The sequence below is a fragment of the Bombina bombina genome, chromosome 2, assembly GCF_027579735.1.
Source record: "Bombina bombina isolate aBomBom1 chromosome 2, aBomBom1.pri, whole genome shotgun sequence".
NCBI lineage: Eukaryota > Metazoa > Chordata > Amphibia > Anura > Bombinatoridae > Bombina > Bombina bombina.
This window is the reverse complement of record NC_069500.1, coordinates 1,364,509,043-1,364,533,001: the sequence shown is the minus strand read 5'-3', so window position 1 is coordinate 1,364,533,001 and position 23,959 is coordinate 1,364,509,043. Positions and strand designations below refer to the sequence as shown.

Genomic DNA, 23,959 nt, shown 5'->3' with positions numbered 1-23,959 from the left:
CCTAGCTCCTTTACAATCCATAATGAATGCCTCTGCCAGACTCATCTTCCTTACACATCGCTCTTCATCTGCTGCACCTCTTTGCCAATCCCTTCACTGGCTTTCTCTCACCTCTAGGATCAAACACAAAATGCCCACTCTGACATACAATGCCCTCAACTAAACTGCTCCCCCCTATATCTCAGACCTTTTCTCCAGATACTCTCCCTCCCGTCCCCTTTACTCTGCTCATGACCTCCTACTCTGCTCCTCTCTTGTTACCTCATCACACTCCCGTTTACAGGACTTCTCCAGACTGGCTCCCATCTTGTGGAACTCTCTGCCTCGCTCCACAAGACTCTCCCCTAGTTTTGAAAGCTTCAAGCGCTTCCTAAAGACTGTACTGTTCAGGGATGCATACAACCTACGCTAACCTTTCTTTATACCAGTTCCTCTCCTCCATTGCTATCCCCTGAACCCCCTTAACATGTAAGCCTAAGAGTGCAGCTGTTTGTAGATCACCTTCTTAAGAGCTGACTACAACAGTGCAACTCTTGGCAGAGCCCTCTACCCATTTGATCCCTATAATTGTTTTGTTGTACTCCGCATTTGTTTATAGCGCAGCAGAATCTGTTGGCGCTCTACAAATAACTGATAATAATAATAATAATAAAGATGATTTCTCAAAATAATTTGCTATGTGTATTTTTTCTGTGCTTGCAAGGTAAGAGATTTATTTCAGAGTTTTTATGCAGTAAAAATAAAGTTCAATGTATTTTGGTTTATAATATTTTTATTGTTCCTCAGGCTCTTGTGCACAGATTGTGATGACCCAATCAACAGATTCTGTAACAGTGTCACCAGGAGAAAGTGTCACCATCACTTGTAAAGCCAGTTCTAGCCTTATTTATAACTCTCAGAGCTGGTTAGCCTGGTATCAACAGAAACCAGGAAAACCTCTAATGCTTCTTATATATTATGCAAGTGCCAAAGCCACAGGGATCCCAGACAGATTCAGCAGCAGTCGGTCTGGTACTGATTTCACTCTCACGATCAGCGGAGCGCAAGCAGAAGACGCAGCAGATTATTACTGTCAGCAGGGAAGGAGCTTGCCTCTCACAGTGATACCAGAGCTGTACAAAAACCTTCCTCTTTCATATTCACTATATAATTACACTTCACACATGGGGCCAGATTACAGGTGGAGCGCTATATATTGCTTACATGTAAGAAATATTAGCGCTCCATTGTGTAATACCGGCGCACAATTTTGTGCACTTTTATTACAAGCAGGGTGCAATGGGAGAGCGCACTTCCATAGGCTCCAATGGGAGCCTCGTTCTGATGCCATCACAGACGGCTTTAGAACCTTGCGCTGCGAAGAGGTTAGTAGCGCAGCATTGGCAACAACCTTTTAAATATATATATATATATGCTTATATACATATATATTTAGGTGTTAATATGTGTATATACACAAATTAACACATAAATATATATGTATATAAGCATATACTGTACACTTTCCATAGTGCGGCCATTACGAGTTACTGAAAAACCATCTTGTAATGTGCGTTATGGTGCGTTAAGCTCCTTACCGCACAAAAGCCAAGGGCTGAGTTTACGTGCTTGTGCACGCTTTCCCCCATAGACATCAATGGGGAGAAGGTGTTAGAAAAAACTAACACCTGCAATTGCGGAATGGCAAATCGCCGTAACGCAACCCCATTGATATCTATGGGGAAAAGAAAATGACGTTTAAACCAAACACCCTAACATAACCCCCTAGTCTAGACACCACTAATCCGCCACTCCCCGACATCACCAATGCTAAACAAAGTTATTAACTCCTAATCCGCTGGCCCCCCACATCGCAACTAATAAATAAACCTAACTCCTAAACCTCCGGCCCCCCACATCGCCAACACTATATAAAGTATTAACCCCTAAATATCCAGCCCCCCACATCGCAACTAATAAACTAAACCTATTAACCCCTAAACCTCCAGCCCCCCACACCTAACACCCCCTTAACTTTAAATTGAGCTTATAATATAACTATCATTAAATAAATAAAAACTTACCTGTGAAATAAAATAAACGAAGTTTAAACTATAAATTAAACTAACATTACTATTTAAAAAAAATAAACGAAAAATAAAAAAACCTAACATTACAATATTAAATAATCCTAACACTACGAATAAAATAAAAAAACGAACATTACAAATTTAAATAAACCTAACACTAGGAATAAATTAAAAAAAAAACTAACATTACATAAAACAAAATAAAAATATTCAAAATAATAAAATTTACACCTAATCTAATAGCCCTAAAAATACCCCCCCCAAAAAAAAATACCCCTATCCTATCAATAAACGACCAATAGCCCTTAAAAGGGACTTTTGTAGGGCATTGCCCTAAGTTAAACAGCTCTTTTACCTACAAAAATTACAAAGTCCCCCCACCCAACCAAACCCCCAAAATAGAAAACCTAAGTCTAAAAAAATCCTAAGCTACCCATTGCCCCTAAAGGGGCATTTGTATGGGCATGATCCTTAAAAGGGCATTCAGCTCTTTTACTGCCCAAAAAAACCTCCCCAAAAAATGAAAAAAAAAACTAACACTAACCCCAGAATATCTACTCACAGTTCCTGAAGTCCGGTCATCCATCCTCATCCAGGCGACGAGAAGTCTTCATCCACGTGGCGACATCTTCCTCCATTGCAGTTGCGTGGAGCTATGGAGGTGCGGAGCGAAGCTGTCCAGGATCGGCAATGACATCCAGCGCGGAGCGTCCTCTTCATACGATCACCGCCGTACACTGAAGCTTGAATGCAATGTATCCGTTTAAAAATGGGGTACCTTGCATTCCTATTGGCTGACATTTTCAAATCAGCCAATAGGATTTCAGTAGCTCTCATCCTACTGGCTGATTTCAAAATTTTAGCCAATAGGAATGCAAGGTACCCCAAAAATATAACGGGTACCTTGCATTTAATCTTCAGTGTGCGGCGGGGATCGCATGAAGAGGATCCTCTGCGCTTTATGGCTCCTTGGCTGCCGGTCCTGTTCCGCAACCACCTCTGCTCCATGACCTCTTCACTCAGGATGGAGCAGCCTGGAAGAAGACCTTCACTGCCGGACTTCAGGAATGGTGAGTACCTATTTATTTATTTCTGAGGTATGTTTTTATTTATTTTAAGCTAGTATATTGTAAGTTTAAAGTTAGGGGGGGTGTTAGGTTTAGGGGTTAATAGGTATAATTAATTAGTAGCATTGTGGGGGCTGCTGTTTAGGGGTTAATAGGTTTATTTAGTGTGTAGCCATGTGGAGGGCCTGAGGTTTAGGGGTTAATATGTTTATTTAGTGTGTAGCGATGTGGAGGGCCTGACGTTTAGGGGTTAATACGTTTATTTAGTGTGTAGCGATGTGGGGGGCCCGCGGTTTAGTGGTTAATAACTTTAGTGTCGGCGATGGGGGGGGGGGCGAGTTAGGGGTTAATAGGTTTATTTAAAGGGACACTGAACCCAAATTTTTTTCTTTTGTGATTCAGATAGAGCATGCAATTTTAAGCAACTTTCTAATAATATAATTTTTTCTTCGTTCTCTTGCTATTTTTATTTGAAAAAGAAGGCAGATAAGCTTTTTTTGGTTCAGTACTCTGGGCAGCACTTTTTTATTGGTGGATTAATTTATCCACCAATCAGCAAGGACAACCCAGGTTGTTCACCAAAAATGGGCCGGCATCTAAACTTACATTCTTGCATTTCAAATAAAGATACCAAGAGAATGAAGACAATTTGATAATAGGAGTAAATTAGAAAGTTGCTTAAAATGTCATGCTCTATCTGAATCACAAAAGAAAAATTTGGGGTTCAGTGTCCCTTTAATAGTCGCAATGTGGGTGGCGGATAAGGTGTTAATAGTTTTATTATAGTTTTTGCAATGCGGGGGGATGGTGGTTTAGGGGTTTATAGGTAGTTTATGGGTGTTAGTGTACTTTGCAAAATTTTTGTTATGAGTTTTGTGAAACTTTTTTGTTTCACAAAATCCATAACTACTGCTTTTTTTTGGCGGAATGGATCGTGGCGGTATAAGCTATAACGCTATCGTTACACAGACTGCACAACCTGTAATACAGGCGCTATTAAAATCCTGCACTCAAAAGCCATTTTTTGAGTGCAGAATGGAGAGGTGCAGTACAGGTTAAAACACTTGGGGCGCGATCCGATAAAGATCGTAGTTTGCGGCGCAAGCGAGGGAACCCCCACCGCCCGCAGTTTCAGCTCGCAACTCGAGCTATCCTATATACGGCGCCGTCAGAGGCTAAAGTGCCGTAAGTGTGACAAACCAGCGATGTCCAGAAATCTGCGTAAGTACAAATTTCTGGAGTCGCCAGTGACTTACGGCACTTTAGAAACTGCCGGCGCCTACAAAACCTGACTAAAGTATTAAATCCCCCGTACTGTCTAACATGCCTCCCAAACATAGCCCGACACTTCTAACCCTCTATCCGCTATCCCCCCTCACTATCCTAACAATAAAAAATGTATTAACCCCTAAACCGCAGCTCCCGGACCCCGCCGCCACCTAATAAAGTTATTAACCCCTAAACCGACGCTCCCGGACCCCGCCACCAGCTATATTAAATCTATAACCCCCTAATGTGAGCCCCTACCTGCCGCCATCTACCTTACCTACCCCCTAATGTGAGCCCCTACCCCGCCGCCATCTATCTTACCTACCCCCTAAAGTGAGCCCCTACCCCGCCACCATCTACCTTACCTACTCCCTAAAGTGAGCCCCTACCCCGCTGCCATCTATCTTACCTACCCCCTAAAGTGAGCCCCTTACACCGCCGCCATCTATTTTAAAAATATTAACCCCTAATTTAATCCCCCTACACCGCCGCCAGCTATATTAACTATATTAACCATAATTATATTAGGGTTAATATAGTTAATATAGTTATTATATTATATATATTAACTATATTAACCCTAATTATATTAGGGTTAATATAGTTAATATCGTTATTATATTATATATATATTAAGTATAATACCCCTATCTAACTCTAACATCCCTAACTAAATTCTTATTAAAATAGATCTAATTAATATTAATATTATTAATTAAAATATTCCTATTTAAATCTAAATACTTACCTATAAAATAAACCCTAAGATAGCTACAATGTAATTAATAATTACATTGTAGCTATTTTAGGGTTTATATTTATTTTACAGGTAACTTGGTATTTAGAATAGGTGTAATTAGCTTAAAAATCTTGTAATATTTTTTTAATTTTTTGTAATTTAGTGTTTTGTTTTTTTTGTAATTTAGTTTAGTTTATTTTATTGAATTTTAGGTTAGATATTTGTAGTTTATTTAATTTATTGATAGTGTAGGTGTAGTGTAGGTGTAGTGTAGGTGTATTTGTAACAGGTTAGGATTTATTTTACAGGTAAATTGGTAATTATTTTAACTAGGTAGCTATTAAATAGTTATTAACTATTTAATAGCTATTGTACTTAGTTAAAATAAATACCAAGTTACCTGTAAAATAAATATAAACCCTAAAATAGCTACAAATTAATTATTAATTACATTGTAGCTATCTTAGGGTTTATTTTATAGGTAAGTATTTAGATTTAAATAGGAATATTTTAATTAATAATATGAATATTAATTAGATCTATTTTGATAAGAATTTAGTTAGGGATGTTAGAGTTAGATAGGGGTATTATACTTAATATATATATAATATAATAACGATATTAACTATATTAACCCTAATATAATTAGGGTTAATATAGTTAATATATATAATATAATAACTATATTAACTATATTAACCCTAATATAATTATGGTTAATATAGTTAATATAGCTGGCGGCGGTGTAGGGGGATTAAATCAGGGGTTAATATTTTTAAAATAGATGGCGGCGGTGTAAGGGGCTCACTTTAGGGGGTAGGTAAGATAGATGGCGGCAGGGTAGGGGCTCACTTTAGGGGGTAGGTAAGGTAGATGGTGGCGGGGTAGGGGCTCACATTAGGGGGTAGGTAAGATAGATGGCGGCGGGGTAGGGGCTCAGATTAGGGGGTTATAGATTTAATATAGCTGGCGGCGGGGTCCGGGAGCGGCGGTTTAGAGGTTAATAACTTTATTAAGTGGCGGCGGGGTCCGGGAGCGGCGGTTTAGGGGTTAAATACTTTATTAGGGATTGCTGCGGGGGATCGCGGTTGACAGGTAGATAGACATTGCGCATGCGTTAGGTGTTAGGTTTTTATTTAGCAGGTAGTTTAGGGAGTTACGGGGCTCCAATAGACAGCGTAAGGCTTACTACGGCTGCATTTTGTGGCGAGGTGAAAATGGAGTAAGATTTCTCCATTTTCGCCACGTAAGTCCTTACGCTGTATATTGGATACCAAACTGCGCTGGTTTGGTATACCTGCCTATGGCCCAAAAAACTACGGGCGAAGGCAGAAATACACGGGTGTAAATTCTAGGTTACGCCGTATATAGGATACCAAACCAACGCAAATTTTGGCGTCGACGGCTTTTGCGGGCGACGCTGCATATCGGATCGGGCCCTTGGTGACCTTCCATTCCGCTCAAAAAGGCCATTTTTACAGCGGTCTAGGCGTACCGCAAAACTTGTAATTTAGCCGACTGTAAGTTTTGATATTAGTTAGTTATCTAAGCAAATGTATTGGAAGATGGAAACCTGCAAAGTACACGCATGTTCATTTTGTTGTTTTATGGTCTGTTGTTTTTATCTATTGCTAATATTTACATATTTCCTGTTTTGCATACTCAGTTTAGCTGCTATATATAACTCAGTTTGTATGTGTTGTGTCACTGAACTGTGTCAATTTAAAAATTTAAAAATCACATTTCATAACGAAAGGATGATTTTCCAGAATTTTTTTCTAAGTATTTTATTTCTTTGTGTTCAAGGTAAGAGTTATTTATTATCTAAAGTGCATCAAATCCTGTTCAGTGAGAACAACTTTGCACTGCATTCATTTAGCACAAACTGTACAGAAACTGCTACCTTAAATAATCATTACAGATTTATTTCCTTTTTTCCTCAGGGTCCTGTGGACAGATTGTGATGACCCAGTCTCCGGATTATTTTACTGTATCACCAGGAGAAAGTATCACTATCTACTGTAAAGCCAGTTCAAGCATTTCTAGTCCTTCTTATTATCATTTAGCCTGGTACCAACAGAAACCAGGACAACCTCCAAAGCTTCTTATCTATTTGGCAGCCAGCAGGGCCACAGGGACCCCAGACAGATTCAGCGGCAGTTGGACTATTACTGATTTCACTCTCACAATCAGCGGAGTGCAAGCAGAAGATGCAGCAGATTATTACTGTCAGCAGAGTTACAGCTGGCCTCTCACAGTGATACAGAGCTGTACAAAAACCTTCCTCATTTCTATTCACTCTGTTATCTCACTACACACATTCGGCTAGATTTAGAGTTGGGCGGTAGCCGTCAAAACCAGCGTTAGAGGCTCCTAACGCTGGTTTTGGGCTACCGCTGGTATTTGGAGTCAGTCAGGAAAGGGTCTAACGCTCACTTTGCAGCCGTGACTTTTCAATACCGCAGATCCCCCTACGCCATTTGCGTATCCTATCTTTTCAATGGGATCTTCCTAACGCCGGTATTTAGAGTCGTGGCTGAAGTGAGCGTTAGAATTCTAACGACAAAACTCCAGCCGCAGAAAAAAGTCAGTAGTTAAGAGCTTTCTGGGCTAACGCCGGTTTATAAAGCTCTTAACTACTGTGCTCTAAAGTACACTAACACCCATAAACTACCTATGTACCCCTAAACCGAGGCCCCCCCACATCGCCGCCACTCTATTAAAAATTTTAACCCCTAATCTGCCGACCGCACACCGCCGCCACCTACGTTATCCCTATGTACCCCTAATCTGCTGCCCCTAACACCACCGACACCTACATAATATTTATTAACCCCTAATCTGCCGCCCCCAACGTCGCCGCTACCAACCTACACTTATTAACCCCTAATCTGCCGACCGGACCGCACCGCTACTATAATAAATGTATTAACCCCTAATCCGCCTCACTCTCGCCTCAATAACCCTATAATAAATAATATTAACCCCTAATCTGCCCTCCCTAACATCGCCGACACCTAACTTCAAGAATTAACCCCTAATCTGCCGACCGGAGCTCACCGCTACTCTAATAAATTTTTTAACCCCTAAAGCTAATTCTAACCCTAACCCTAACACCCCCCTAAGTTAAATATAATTTTTATCTAACAAAATAAATTAACTCTTATTAAATAAATTAATCCTATTTAAAGCTAAATACTTACCTGTAAAATAAACCCTAATATAGCTACAATATAAATAATAATTATATTGTAGCTATTTTAGGATTAATATTTATTTTACAGGCAACTTTGTAATTATTTTAACCAGGTACAATAGCTATTAAATAGTTAATAACTATTTAATAGCTACCTAGTTAAAATAATTACAAAATTACCTGTAAAATAAATCCTAACCTAAGTTACAATTAAACCTAACACTACACTATCAATAAATAAATTAAATAAACTACCTACAATTACCTACAATTAAACCTAACACTACACTATCAATAAATACATTAAATACAATACCTACAAATAAATACAATTAAATAAACTAACTAAAGTACAAAAAATAAAAAAGAACTAAGTTACAAAAAATAAAAAAATATTTACAAACATTAGAAAAATATTACAACAATTTTAAACTAATTACACCTACTCTAAGACCCCTAATAAAATAACAAAGACCCCCAAAATAAAAAAATGCCCTACCCTATTCTAAAATTAAAATAGAAAAGCTCTTTTACCTTACCAGCCCTGAAAAGGGCCCTTTGCGGGGCATGCCCCAAAGAATTGAGCTCTTTTGTCTGTAAAAAAAAAACATACAATACCCCCCCCAACATTACAACCCACCACCCACATACCCCTAATCTAACCCAAACCCCCCTTAAATATACCTAACACTAAGCCCCTGAAGATCTCCCTACCTTGTCTTCACCACACCGGGTTCACCGATTCGTCCTGGCTCTGACGTCTTCATCCAAGCCCAAGCGGGGGGCTGAAGATGTCCATGATCTGACTGAAGTCTTCATCCAAGCTGGAGCTGAAGAGGTCCATGATCGGGCTGAAGTCTTCATCCAAGTGGGATCTGAAGAGGTCCATGATCGGGCTGAAGTCTTCTATCAAGCGGCATCTACAATCTTCTTTCTTCCGGATCCATGGTCATCTCACTGACGCGGAACATCCATCTTCACCGACGACTTCCCGACGAATGACGGTTCCTTTAAGGGACGTCATCCAAGATGGCGTCCCTCGAATTCCAATTGGCTGATAGGATTCTATCAGCCAATCGGAATTAAGGTAGGAAAATTCTGATTGGCTAATGGAATCAGCCAATCAGAATCAAGTTCAATCCGATTGGCTGATCCGATCAGCCAATCAGATTGAGCTCGCATTCTATTGGCTGATCGGAGCAGCCAATAGAATGCAAGCTCAATCTGATTGGCTGATTGGATCAGCCAATCGGATTGAACTTGATTCTGATTGGCTGATTCCATCAGCCAATCAGAATTTTCCTACCTTAATTCCGATTGGCTGATAGAATCCTATCAGCCAATCGGAATTCAAGGGACGCCATCTTGGATGACGTCCCTTAAAGGAACCGTCATTCGTCGGGAAGTCGTCGGTGAAGATGGATGTTCCGCGTCGGCGGGATGACCATGGATCCGGAAGAAAGAAGATTGAAGATGCCGCTTGATTTCAGCCCGATCATGGACCTCTTCAGCTCCGGCTTGGATGAAAACTTCAGCGGATCATGGACATCTTCAGCCCCCCGCTTGGGCTTGGATGAAGACGTCGGAGCCAGGACGAATCGGTGAACCCGGTGTGGTGAAGACAAGGTAGGGAGATCTTCAGGGGCTTAGTGTTAGATTTATTTAAGGGGGGTTTGGGTTAGATTAGGGGTATGTGGGTGGTGGGTTGTAATGTTGGGGGTGGGGTATTGTATGTTTTTTTTTTACAGGCAAAAGAGCTGAATTCTTTGGGGCATGCCCCGCAAAGGGCCCTTTTCAGGGCTGGTAAGGTAAAAGAGCTTTTCTATTTTCATTTTAGAATAGGGTAGGGCATTTTTTTATTTTGGGGGTCTTTGTTATTTTATTAGAGGGCTTAGAGTAGGTGTAATTAGTTTAAAATTGTTGTAATATTTTTCTAATGTTTGTAAATATTTTTTTATTTTTTGTAACTTAGTTCTTTTTTATTTTTTGTACTTTAGTTAGTTTATTTAATTGTATTTATTTGTAGGTATTGTATTTAATTTATTTATTGATAGTGTAGTGTTAGGTTTAATTGTAGGTAATTGTAGGTAGTTTATTTAATTTATTTATTGATAGTGTAGTGTTAGGTTTAATTGTAACTTAGGTTAGGATTTATTTTACAGGTAATTTTGTAATTTTTTTAACTAGGTAACTATTAAATAGTTATTAACTATATAATAGCTATTGTACAATTACAAAGTTGCCTGTAAAATAAATATTACTCCTAAAATAGCTACAATATAATTATAATTTATATTGTAGCTATATTAGGGTTTATTTTACAGGTAAGTATTTAGCTTTAAATAGTAATAATTTATTTAATAAGAGTTAATTTATTTCGTTAGATTTAAATTATATTTAACTTAGGGGGGTGTTAGTGTTAGGGTTAGACTTAGCTTTAGGGGTTAATACATTTATAAGAGTAGCGGTGAGATCCGGTCGGCAGATTAGGGGTTAATAATTGTAGGTAGGTGGAAGCGACGTTGTGGGGGGCAGATTAGGGGTTAATAAATATAATATAGGGGTCGGCGGTGTTAGGGGCAGCAGATTAGGGGTACATAGGGATAACGTAGGTTGCGGCGGTGTACGGAGCGGCAGATTAGGGGTTAATAATAATATGCAGGGGTCAGCGATAGCGGGGGCGGCAGATTAGGGATTAATAAGTGTAAGGCTAGGGGTGTTTAGACTCGGGGTACATGTTAGGGTGTTAGGTGCAGACTTAGGAAGTGTTTCCACATAGAAAACAATGGGGCTGCGTTAGGAGCTGAACGCTGCTTTTTTGCAGGTGTTAGGTTTTTTTTCAGCTCAAACAGCCCCATTGTTTCCTATGGGGAAATCGTGCACGAGCACGTTTTTGAAGCTGGCCGCGTCCGTAAGCACCGCTGCAATTTAGAGTTGCAGTGGCGGTAAATATGGTATACGCTCCCTTTTTGGAGCCTAACGCAGCCCTTCTGTGAACTCTAAATACCAGCGGTATTTAAAAGGTGCGGGGGAAAAAAAGCCAGCGTAGCTAACGCACCCCTTTGGCCGCAGAACTCTAAATCTAGCCGATTGTTTACTGGCTATAGGAAATCACATAAAGCATTTACTGGAACAAACTATTTAATTATTTACTGAATAAATAACTTTATTACTTTAAGCAAATTAGGATTATACTACACTGTATACAAAATTGTTTTAGGGAACATATCCCTTGGAGGGTACTAGGAATTAAAGCAGGAGGAGGTGATGGGGAAGCAAAGAGAAAAACTCAAATAAATGTCAAATGTATAAGAAAGCATTAAAGGGACAATCATGTGAAATATAAACTTTCATGATTCAGATAGGGTATGCAATTATAAATAACTTTCCAATTTACTTTTAACATCAATTTTGCTTTGATCGCTTGGTATTCTTAGTTGAAAGCTAAACCTATGTAGGCTCATATGCTAATTTCTGAGCACTTGATAGCTGTCTCTTATCTGAATGCATTTTGACTTTTTTTCACAACTAAAGGGAGATAGTTCATGTGTGCCATATAGATAACATTGTGCTCACGCCTGTGGAGTTACCTAGAAGTCAGCACTGATTGGCTAAAATGCAAGTCTGTCAAAAGTTCTGAGATAAGGGGGCATTTTGCAGAGACTTAGATACAAGGTAATCACAGAGGTTAAAAGTATATTAATATAACAGTGTTAATTATGCAAAACTGGGGAATGGGTAATAAAGGGATTATCTATCTTTTAAAACAATAAAAAATTCTGGTGTATACTGTCCCTTTAATTATATATATATTGACAGACAGGGACAAACCTTGCATGAAACAAAATTGATTTTTTTAGGACATAAATATCTGATATTATTATTATTATTATTATTATTATTATTATTTATTTTAGATAAAAACAAAAAGATAAATAAAGGTATGGAAAATGGTATGAAGGTGAGTGGGAGGTGGGAAAAACATAAGAAATTAGATATGAGGATGTAAAGTGAGGCCAGAAAGATGTGAGGGATAGAGAGGACGAGAATATAGATGGGAGGAAGAAACTAGAAGCAGGAAGAAGAGAAAGTGTAGCGAATTATGAAAGCAAAAAAAATACACCATCCTCTATATAGACTGGTTTAACAAAGCAAAAAAATTATTTAACATTTGTGCATTTACAGAACCTGTTTTGCAAATTTGTTTCTAAAGTGTTTCTGTTGTATTTATTGTTTTTTCCCCTTTTCTACCTGATCTAGGATCCCGTATATCAGGCATTGGTCCATTTAAAGAGATAGAGTACTGTAAAATAAATTTATCCTTAATGTGTTTCCAATTACTTGATATACCAGCTGCAGTATTTATGGGAACTTGTTCCTTTATGTTTATTTTTGCATACAAAAAAGCCATCTGCTAACTGAAATCACAACCCAATACTGGGCTATTACAAGTGGTGCGCCATTTAACGCTCCCGCTTGAACTATAATTGCACTAGAAATAAGCTTTTTCCATGTGGTGGGTTGTGCTCGTATTATCAATTCAAAGTAACTGTTTTCGCTCGCACTAACCTGATGTGCGTAAATAGATGAACTTAGAATATTGCGCTAAATAACCTATTCCCCCATAGAAAACAAAGAAGCAAAAAGAGTAAAAAAAAAATAACCCTAATTGCGTGTAAACATGTTTGCATATTCTTAAGTGTGCTTATTCGACATGAAAATAAGAATATTTCACATTCCAATGTTCTTTGCATAGCAGAATAGGTTCTATTTATTCATAAATACATATATCTAATGGTATTTTGGTATAATTCATATATATATATATATATATATATATATATACATACACAAACAAAAAGGTATCAGCGCACATCCATTTTCAAAAGCACAACATATTTTTTGAACTGCTGCAAAAAATTGCCTGCAAATACATCAAGAGACAACTATTCTTTTTAAATAATATTGGGAACTTAGTCACACAATATGGCCATATTCTGCTTAGCCAGTCACCACTTACAAGGTGCCCCAATTCGACTGGTCCTAACACTACAGTCCTTTTGCCACAGAGGGCTGAATCATTCCTGCTTTTACTCTTCCTAATAGAATGAGACTCCCTGGCTTTTTATTCACAACTCTATTACACTGTTATGAGCACACCTGAACTTGGGTGGGGTGCTTAAACCAATGGGAGATGGTCAGTCTCCCTGGTTATGTTAAATACAAATACAAAATTTGGTTTTTTAGCACACCTTACAAAAATTTTAAATCCACATCTGGGAGTGCTGCCAATATGACCCAGTAATTACACAAACAAAGAGGTATCAGCGCACATCCATTTTCAAAAGCAAAACATATTTTTTGAACTACTGCAAAAAATTGCCTGCAAATACATCAAGAGACAACTATTCTTTTTAAATAATATTGGGAACTTAGTCACACAATATGACCATATTCTGCTTAGCCAGTCACCACTTACAAGGTGCCCCAATTCAACTGGTCCTAACACTACAGTCCTTTTGCCACAGAGGGCTGAATCATTCCTGCTTTTACTCTTCATAATAGAATGAGACTCCCTGGCTTTTTATTCACAACTCTATTACACTGTTATGAGCACACCTGAACTTGGGTGGGTGCTTAAACCAATGGGAGATGGTCAGTCTCCCTGGTTATGTTAAATACAAATACAAAATTTGTTTTTTTAGCACACCTTACAAAAAGTTTAAATCCACATCTGGGAGTGCTGCTAATATGACCCAGTAATTACACAAACAAAAAGGTATCAGCGCACATCCATTTTCAAAAGCACAACATATTTTTTGAACTGCTGCAAAAAATTCCCTGCAAATACATCAAGAGACAAATATTCTTTTTAAATAATATTGGGAACTTAGTCACACAATATGGCCATATTCTGCTTAGCCAGTCACCACTTACAAGGTGCCCCAATTCGACTGGCCCTAACACTGCAGTCCTTTTGCCACAGAGGGCTGAATCATTCCTGCTTTTACTCTTCATAATAGAATGAGACTCTCTGGCTTTTTATTCACAACTCTATTACACTGTTATGAGCACACCTGAACTTGGGTGGGGTGCTTAAACCAATGGGAGATGGTCAGTCTCCCTGGTTATGTTAAATACAAATACAAAATTTGTTTTTTTAGTACACCTTACAAAAAGTTTAAATCCACATCTGGGAGTGCTGCCAATATGACCCAGTAATTACACAAACAAAAAGGTATCAGCGCACATCCATTTTCAAAAGCACAACATATTTTTTGAACTACTGCAAAAAATTGCCTGCAAATACATCAAGAGACAACTATTCTTTTTAAATAATATTGGGAACTTAGTCACACAATATGGCCATATTCTGCTTAGTCAGTCACTACTTACAAGCTGCCCCAATTCGACTGGTCCTAACACTACAGTCCTTTTGCCACAGAGGGCTGAATCATTCCTGCTTTTACTCTTCATAATAGAATGAGACTCCCTGGCTTTTTATTCACAACTCTATTACACTGTTATGAGCACACCTGAACTTGGGTGGGGTGCTTAAACCAATGGGAGATGGTCAGTCTCCCTGGTTATGTTGAATACAAATACAAAATTTGTTTTTTTAGCACACCTTACAAAAAGTTTAAATCCACATCTGGAAGTGCTGACAATATGACCCAGTAATTATACAAACAAAGAGGTATCAGCGCACATCCATTTTCAAAAGCACAACATATTTTTTGAACTGCTGCAAAAAATTGCCTGCAAATACATCAAGAGACAACTATTCTTTTTAAATAATATTGGGAACTTAGTCACACAATATGGCCATATTCTACTTAGCCAGTCACCACTTACAAGGTGCCCCAATTCGACTGGTCCTAACACTACAGTCCTTTTGCCACAGAGGGCTGAATCATTCCTGCTTTTACTCTTCATAATAGAATGAGACTCCCTGGCAACTTTTTGTAAGGTGTGCTAAAAAAACAAATTTTGTATAATGTTCTGATCCACCTCTGCTTCTTAGGCGCTCACTTCAAAACCTTAACTGTATTTGTTATTACCTTAGGTTGACTAGGCATCCTTTTTGAAGAGAGCTGTAGGTGTTTATACTAGCGCTAGACCCACGCACTTCTTTTCATAATATGGAAAAATAACAAGATATATAGGCAAGTGCTACCTGATATAAAACAATCTGAAATAAATTTGTGATTATAATGATAAAACTACTATTAGATGTAATAAAGATATATAAAATATAATTATGTACTATAATAACAAGGGTAAAATATGTGAAGAATATACAATCATAAACTCCAGTGTACAAAATAGTAAGTAAAATAAATAAGTGTACTATAATTAATTAAAAGCAGCACTGAAATTAATTAAAAGCAGCAGAATCTATAACCGCATTCAGACCATTAGGAACAAGTGATTGGAACATGTAAATCCAAAAAGTTTCTCTCTGTCTTAGCTTGACAAATCTGTTGTATTTGTGGGAAGGTGGAATATGTTCTATAGGGGTGATGACAAAATTACAGGGTTCTCCATAATGTGCCTGTACATGATGTCTGGGGACACTGTGGTTGAGTGACTTCTTTTTTACATTAAGCAGATGTTCACTCCATCTCTTGCAAATTTTATGGGTCGTGCAGTCCAAGTACTGTAGGCCGCACTTGCAAGTTAAAACGTAGATGACAAATGCCGTATTGCAAGTTATACGACTTTTAATCTTAAACACTTCACCTGTTACATTAGCAGTGACTAAGGATGTTTTGGGTACAATGTATGTGCACATTGAGCATCTAGGATGACCACACCTATAGATTCCACAAGCTGTATTATTAGATATTTTATTTCTAACTTTTTTTAGACATTACTATCTTACTAGGAGCAAGTTTTTTTTTAAGGGTGAGAGCCCTCCTAAACGGGACCTGAGGATGGTTCTCTAAAATCTGTTTGAGAACAGGATCTTTTTGCAAGATCTGACAGTGTTTAGTTAAGGACTTTTTGATAGCGCTATGGTTGGAATTGCACCGTGTTATGAACCTGGGTTGGCACAAATCCTTAGTCTCGTTGGTGGTAGTGCTGTCCTTAGTTTTACCTTTAAGGATAGATGTTCTATTCAAATTTCTTGCTTTCTCTTGGCTATTTTTGATAAGAGCCTGAGGATAACCCTTAGCCTTAAATCTTTCCACTAAAATTAAGGATTGTTCGTCGTAGATTTCTAGTGTGCTTGCATTCCTCCTTATTGTATTGAATTGACTGAAGGGAATGTTCATCTTCCAACTTTTCAAATGGTTACTAGAAAAATGCAAAAAGTTATTGCTATCTACTTTCTTAAAAAAAGTGGAAGAACAAACACTCCCTCCAGGTCCCCACTGTAGCAATACATCCAGAAATTCGATTCTTTGTGGCTGAATATTACACGTAAATGTGAGTCCCATCTCATTATTATTAAGATGATTTACACATAATTCTGCCTCCTGAGAGGTGCCGTCCCAAATAAATAGCAGGTCGTCTATGTAACGGCCATAGAACACCAGGTTCTGCGCCCAGTTTGAGCCATATATATAAGACTCTTCAAATGCCCCCATATATAGGTTGGCAAAACTGGGCGTGAACCTGGTGCCCATGGCCATACCCCTAACCTGCAAATAAAAATCATCAAGGAACTGAAAATAATTGTGCTTCAAAATAAACTCTATTATTGTTACCAGGAATTCTTTTTGCAACAGTGACATATATATATCATCATTTAAAAAAGTTTGAATTACTCGAATTCCAATATCATGGGGGATATTCGAGTACAGGGCTCCTACGTCACAAGAGAGCCAAATATATTTTCCCCTACACACAAAGGTACTTAATTTGTTGAGAAGATCACTGGTGTCACGGATATAAGAAGGTAGATGTATAACATATTTCTGTAAAAATATATCAATATATTCAGAAAGTCTATCCATGACACCATTGATGCCCGCAACGATAGGTCTTCCGGGGGGATTTTTGCTGTCTTTGTGAATTTTGGGGAGGTGGTAGTAGAAGGGTACACTCGGATGGTTTGGCATTAAGTAACTTTTTTATTTTTTATTTAAAATACCCTTTCTACCACCATCCTCCAAAATCTCCACAAGCAGCTTACTGAATTGCTCGGTGGGATATCGCCCATTATCCTGATAGCCTCAGCAACATAGTCACAATAATTCTGAAGAACAATCCCCCCCGCCTTGTCCGCTTGGCGTATAACCAGATTTTTATTATCCATTAAGATTTTTAAAGCTAGTGATTCGTTCGGCCATAACTTGGATTTACCAATTGTCTTACATGGTATTTTTTCAAAATCATTCATCACCAATTGTTGAAAAAGATCCACATAAGTGACCTCTGGTTTGGGGGGGTTGAAAGTGGAAGGTGGTTTGAGATGTGTGTGTATGCTGGACTCAAAAAGATCATAGCTTAGATCATCTGGACTAAGGTAATAAGTGGTGGGAGAGCGTGAACTATCTGTATCTAACAAAATTTGTGAGCCCTCCAATTTATTTTGTCTCATATTTTTTGTGGAAAAATATCTTTGTAAAGATAGTTTTCTTGTGTACCTATTAAGGTCCACAAATAAGTCAAACAAATTATGAGAATTCGGTAGACAAAAAGACAAACCTCTACCAAGGATTCTGATCTCATCATCGGTGAGTACATGGGATGAGAGGTTAAAAATACCTTCTTTCAATTTTGAGAGTTTTTCTTTTTTGATGGTGTGCCCTCTGCCACGTCGTCCCCATTTGGAAATGGTCTTTTTTTCATTGTTTTTGGTTGGTTTTGATTTCGTCTCCACAGGGGTGCCAACTGGCGCTCCCCTAAAAAAGACTCATTAGAGGTAGAGGGAACGTCATCTCTTCTCTGATTCCCCAATCTATCATTAAGGTAATGATTGGGTTCAGACCCAACAGAATAAGGGATAGGGGAATTAGAGAAAGTGGAGGGTTCTCTATTAAATCCACCATTCTGGAAAGGCAGGAATCTGTTTGTGATAGGAATATCATTAGGATTTGAATAAAATTGTGCATTCTGAGATGATAGATTACCAGAATAGTAAGAGTTATGATTAGTGGTCATCTGATGGTATCTATTTCCCTGATTGTAATGAGGAGGGTAATTCGATCTATGGGACTGATGATTGATAAAATTACCTGTGGGAATCTGAGATTGGTGAGTAGTGGTGTTATTGTGATTCCCTGTGGGGATCAATGGTTGGTGAGTAATATTATCAGGGTTCCAATATTGGTAATTATTATTTTTATTTTTGTTTTTATTGCTATTATTATTCTTATGTTTATTATTTGTTCTTCTATGTTGTATTACAGTCCATTCATTGTTTTTATTATTATTGTTATTGTTATTGTTGTTAGGCTTATTCCTATTAAAGGAATTGACCTCACCCTTCTCATAGTCATCCTCATGTCTTTTCATTTTAACTTGTTTAGTTTTGATAATTTCATTTTGGTAGATATCAGATGCTTTAATGGTTTGTATATTTAATTTCACATATTCAGGATGATCCTTCATAGTCTCAAGATCTCTTTGGATCAATTCTATATCTGTGCCAATTTTGTCTAGCAGAGTTTGGCGATGTTTTATCAAAAGTTCTATCAAACTAAAAGAGCAATCATTTAGAATGTTCTGCCATTTTAACAATAATTCGCTGTCATTTTTAAAAGAACAGTTCTTAAACACTCTAAGCCCCCTGGGTATTATCTAATTTAGAAAAAAGATTCTCAATAGATAATGACTGTGTAGAATCTTGTATAATTTCAGGAGGATTTCCATTGGTGGTCGTAGAGTTTCTTCTTGCTGTTCTTTCTAAGGTAGACAGCATTTTATGTGGTAATACGAAATGTATATATAGATACAAATAAAGAGGGACAATATAGCTGCTCCCCTATATAACCTATACAGGTAATGACAACACTAATAATAGCTATCTCACTAGAGATAACTAAATAGGGGGCGCTCTAAACCACACTCAAAAGATAAATAATATGTACTGCTAACAAGTAGTCACAAAGAAATGGATACAAGATAGATAAAGGATATCTCAATAACAGTAAGAACACACTCACACTCACTCCCAGTTCAATCACACACAATCACAACCAAATACTCAGCCTATCACACTGTAAAATTGAAAAAAAATGTGTGAGTTGTTAGAAAAAAAAGTGTTGTGTATTTGTATATGTATGTATGCAATATGTGTGCAATATGTAAAAAGATGTGTAAGTGTACAAGCTTAATCAACCAACAATGCGACCTAACTAACTCCTCTGTTTGCGCCTCTCTCTCTACTCTGTCTAATCCTCCACTCCACTGTAGTGTGCTGTAGCTCAACGAACCATCCAAGCACACTGAAGACAATGGCGTCTGCGCATGGGTTTATATATGACTTTTGAATAGCGTAATTACGTTGCGCATTTTTAGATGGAGTCGCGGGTGATTTTTACGAGCGTTAGCCTAATTTGCATAAAACTACTCTTTATTGAGACTTTACGTGAACAAAATACAGGCGTAAGTTATTTGCTACAAGTAAAATGTGTATTTGCGCACTTTTCGGAAGAATGCCAGTTTGTCCTACTTACGCCACTTTAGCATCTGATGGCGCAGTATATGTAATACCCCGATGTGCGAGGTGAAACTACGGGCAGCGCGGGTTACCTCGCTTGTGCCAAAAACTATGCCGCATATCGGATCGTGCCCCTGGCCTGTTGCGGGTACTTAAGGACTAAAACAAAGGATAGAAACAATGACATAGAGGACTCCATTTAAACCATTGGCAAAAGTCAAAGGTTAATCCTAGTGCTAACCCTAATCCCAGCAGTAACCATAGCGACATTTGTAATGTGCTCCTTTCTGTATGTGTTGATATGCATAATGTGATATGTGGGACAGTCCAAAAAAATAATAATAATGTTAAGATATACTGTATTGTTCTGATGAACAGAAATTGCACATATATATGTAAATATTCATAGAAATCCTGTACTTAATTCTTTTAAATTTTCATTCGTCATCCAGCCTTATAGGGATAGGAAACACCAAATTTGTATTTAATGATTTGGATAGAACACTCAAATTTAAACAACTTTACAATGTACTTCTATTCTCAAATTTGCTACATTCTCTTGTTATCCTTTGCTGAAGCAGTAGCATTGTGCTATTGGCAGTTAGCTGAACACATCTCATTAGACAATCACAAGAGACAAATGTGTATATGCACCAATCAGCAACAAGCTCCCACTAGTGTAGGATATGTGCGAATTCTTTTTCAAAAGGGATACAAAGAGAACAAAGCACATTTGAAAATAGAAGTGAATTTAATAGTGTCTTAATATGACATATTCTATCTGAATCATGCAAGTTTACATTTGACTTTCCTATTTCTTTAATGCTTTGTTCTCAAGGCACCTAATAGACTCTCCTTGCCATAACTTCTCTCACCTTTATGCACACAATTTTTTCATATCCACAGTGCCTTTGAATTTATCCACAAGTTTCTGTGTGCCCCTTCTGCTTTATCTAAGATAAGCCCGGCTCTGTGGGAGAAAAATAAAATAAGGAAAAGCTGTGTGATGGTTTTTGTGCTGAGGGATAAAAAAACATCCGGGAGGTACAAATATACCCCCTGCATACCATGTTTCCAGCAGCAAAACCATAGTATAGACAATTAGTGATTTTTCTTAACCTAATAGATGGAACGTTGGTGTGGAAGTCTAATGCCACTAGTTGGCAGTCAAAGTACAGTAGAAATGAGTAGCCTATATTGTATGAAGCACAAGGAAACTTGTTTTGCATTAATGAGAGTTTGAGTCCTTTTGTTAATGTCCTACATTGGTTTGTTTTTGTTTATGTTTTGTGTTGATATGCTTCACATCATTTATTGGTGCATTTCATGGTTGCATCTTTTTTGGTGTAATTTTTTTCTGTTTCAGGCTACTCTCTAATGCAATTTCCCCTCATTATCGGCATTATTTATTGATATGGTTCAAGAAAAAAAACGTGAGACTTTTTTATCTCACAATTAAATCTTAGTCTTTACTAAGATCTTATTGCGAGATTGAGATGGCGCACATTTTAAAGGGACATTAAACACTTTAAGGCAGTACTATAAAATTATAAATCTTATATAAAACATCTCTGCAATATACTTTCATTATTTATTTTGTCCCCCTTTCCTGTAATTCCATTCTAAAATTGTTAGCTTTTAAGTTCCTTGTTCTATTACTTGTTGTTATTGACTATTTGACAAAGATGAGACATTTTATTTCTCTTCCTAAAATATCAACCTCCAACAAAATATCTTTTATATTCTTATCTAATATTGTTAAACTCCATGGATTGCCCACTTCTATCACCACTGACAGGGGTACATGGTATACTTCTAGATTCTGGACTCAATTATGCAAACTCTAGGAGAGTAAAAGAAACCTAAGTTCCACTTACCACTCACAAATTAATGGACAGTTGCGTCTGTCAATGGATTGAGCAGTTTTTGAGGTGTTACTGTACTAATTTTATAGGAAAATTGGGCTGACATACTACCATTAGCTGAAATTACATATAACAACATGTTGAATACTTCTACGAACATGTCCCCTTTCTTTGAAAATGATGGATATTTTCACACCGCCGCAGTGCCACTGCTCGCTATGGCTGTTGCTATGGTGACTTGTTGCTATGGCCGTTGCCATAGACGCAGGCGGTGCTTCAGATCGTGCGGTGATGACGTTATAGCCACACGCTGCCTCTCCATCCTGGATTCCGCTCCTGTGTACACCTGTGTGTCCTCCTTGGCGCAATTCGGCCCCTATGTAAGTACCTGCAGTGCTTACATGCACTGCCCTAGTATAGGTGTTACTTAGTGTTCTCCTGGGTGTTATTATTGCTGTATGCTGGACTGTTTTATTGTTGCTGACCTCTGCATGTTTGACCACTCTGCCTGTTAACCCCTAAACTGCTGGATTGATATACTATTGCTGAACCCTGCCTGTCTAACTACTCTGCTTGATTAACTCCTATTGTTCTGGATTGCCTCTCTGTTGCCAAACCCTGCCTGCCTGACCATTCTAGTTGTTTTATCTTTGGACTGCTTTACCGTTGTCAAACCCTGCCTGCCTAACCATTCTAGTGGTTTAACTTTGAACTGCCTTTCTCTGATTCATTGTCTGTTGCGGCCGAAGACTATCCTGCCTGTGGTGAGTGTGGCTTACCTCATCTTGTGAACTTTCTCTACTCTCAGGTATTCCCTATCATTCAGGCTCGAAGCCGGGATAAGAAGATTACTGGCCGAGTTCGGTCTGATAGTGGAATATCCCAAGAGCATTGCATTATACTTGGGCCATGGAGCCAAATGAGGTAGCAAGAGCGGTTTATCTTCAAAGACAGATGTTGGGCACCCATACCACAAAGTGTGGATTCCAAACTAGAGGCTATAATCGCTCAACTCTCTGCACTAGTTGCAGCAAGGAATACCGCTCCTGTTGTTGTACTGCCAGTCTCTGCTCCTAGTACTGTGGCTTCTTCTCTTGCTTCTGGAAATATACCCTGGATACCATTGCCTGACAAGTATAAAGGTAGTACTGATTGTAGGGGTTTTCTTAACCAATGCAGGCTGCACTTCCGCAATGATCCTCGTACCTTTCAGTCTCAGCAGTCAAGGGTCACCGTTATCATTTCATTACTGAAAGACAAGGCCTTAGCCTGGGTAGCTCCCCTTTTGGAACAGAACACTCCACTCCTGAAATATGCTGATTCATTCATTTCTGCACTTGCTTCTGTGTTTGGGACTTCTGGCTGTACTTCTGCTGCAGAGTTTTCTCTCCTGGATCTCCGCCAGGGCAATAGAACTGTGGCACAATTTGCCATTGATTTTCGCACCTTGGCAGTTGAGACCAGTTGGGATGGCAGTGCCCTTAAGGCAGCCTTTAGGAGGGGTCTGCATGAATGCATCAAAGATGAACACACTTATAATGATATTCCCTCTTCTTTGGATGACTTTATAACACTTTGTATCAGTCTAGACTCTCGCTTCGAGGAGAGACAAGCCGAGAGAGACAGAACTCGGAGAATCCTTTCCTCCAGTCCTTCTATTCATCTGATTTCTGCAGTGTCCTTTACCCCTTCAACATCTCCAGCCACCCCAGTAGAGGAACCCATGGATCTTTCCTCCTTTAAACCCTCAGAAGAAGGAGATTGCGGCTAAGCTTTTATTGTGGTTCTAACTCTCACCAACTAAATAACTGTGACATTTGGTCCAGGAAAATCCAATGCTTAGGGGATAACATTGGGGTACCTCTAAGCATGATCATTACTAAATCCCCTCACTCCTCTCGGATTCTGGTACCTGTTACTCTTCCCTTTCTTCAGAATTCGGTCCACACTCAAGCCTTCATTGACTCGGGGGAAGCTGGAAACTTTTTGGATCACAGTTTTATGATTCAAGGTGGCTTGCCTCTTCTGCAGAAAAGCAATTGTCTCAAAATAACTACTCTGGATGGCACCCCCCTTGGTTCAGGATTGATCCACTTTGAGTCAGCACCCCTGACCCTGACCAATTCTTTGGTAGCCAAGC

General features: G+C 38.4%; 1 gene segment (V, D, J or C); it reads left to right on the top strand.

Moving 5' to 3' along the window:
* Positions 1 to 654: 654 nt before the first annotated feature.
* Positions 655 to 22,747, top strand: LOC128647569 (immunoglobulin kappa variable 4-1-like). The segment is given in 3 exon segments: positions 655 to 703; positions 787 to 1,100; positions 22,628 to 22,747. Coding segments are annotated over 3 exon segments (483 nt in total).
* Positions 22,748 to 23,959: the final 1,212 nt, after the last annotated feature.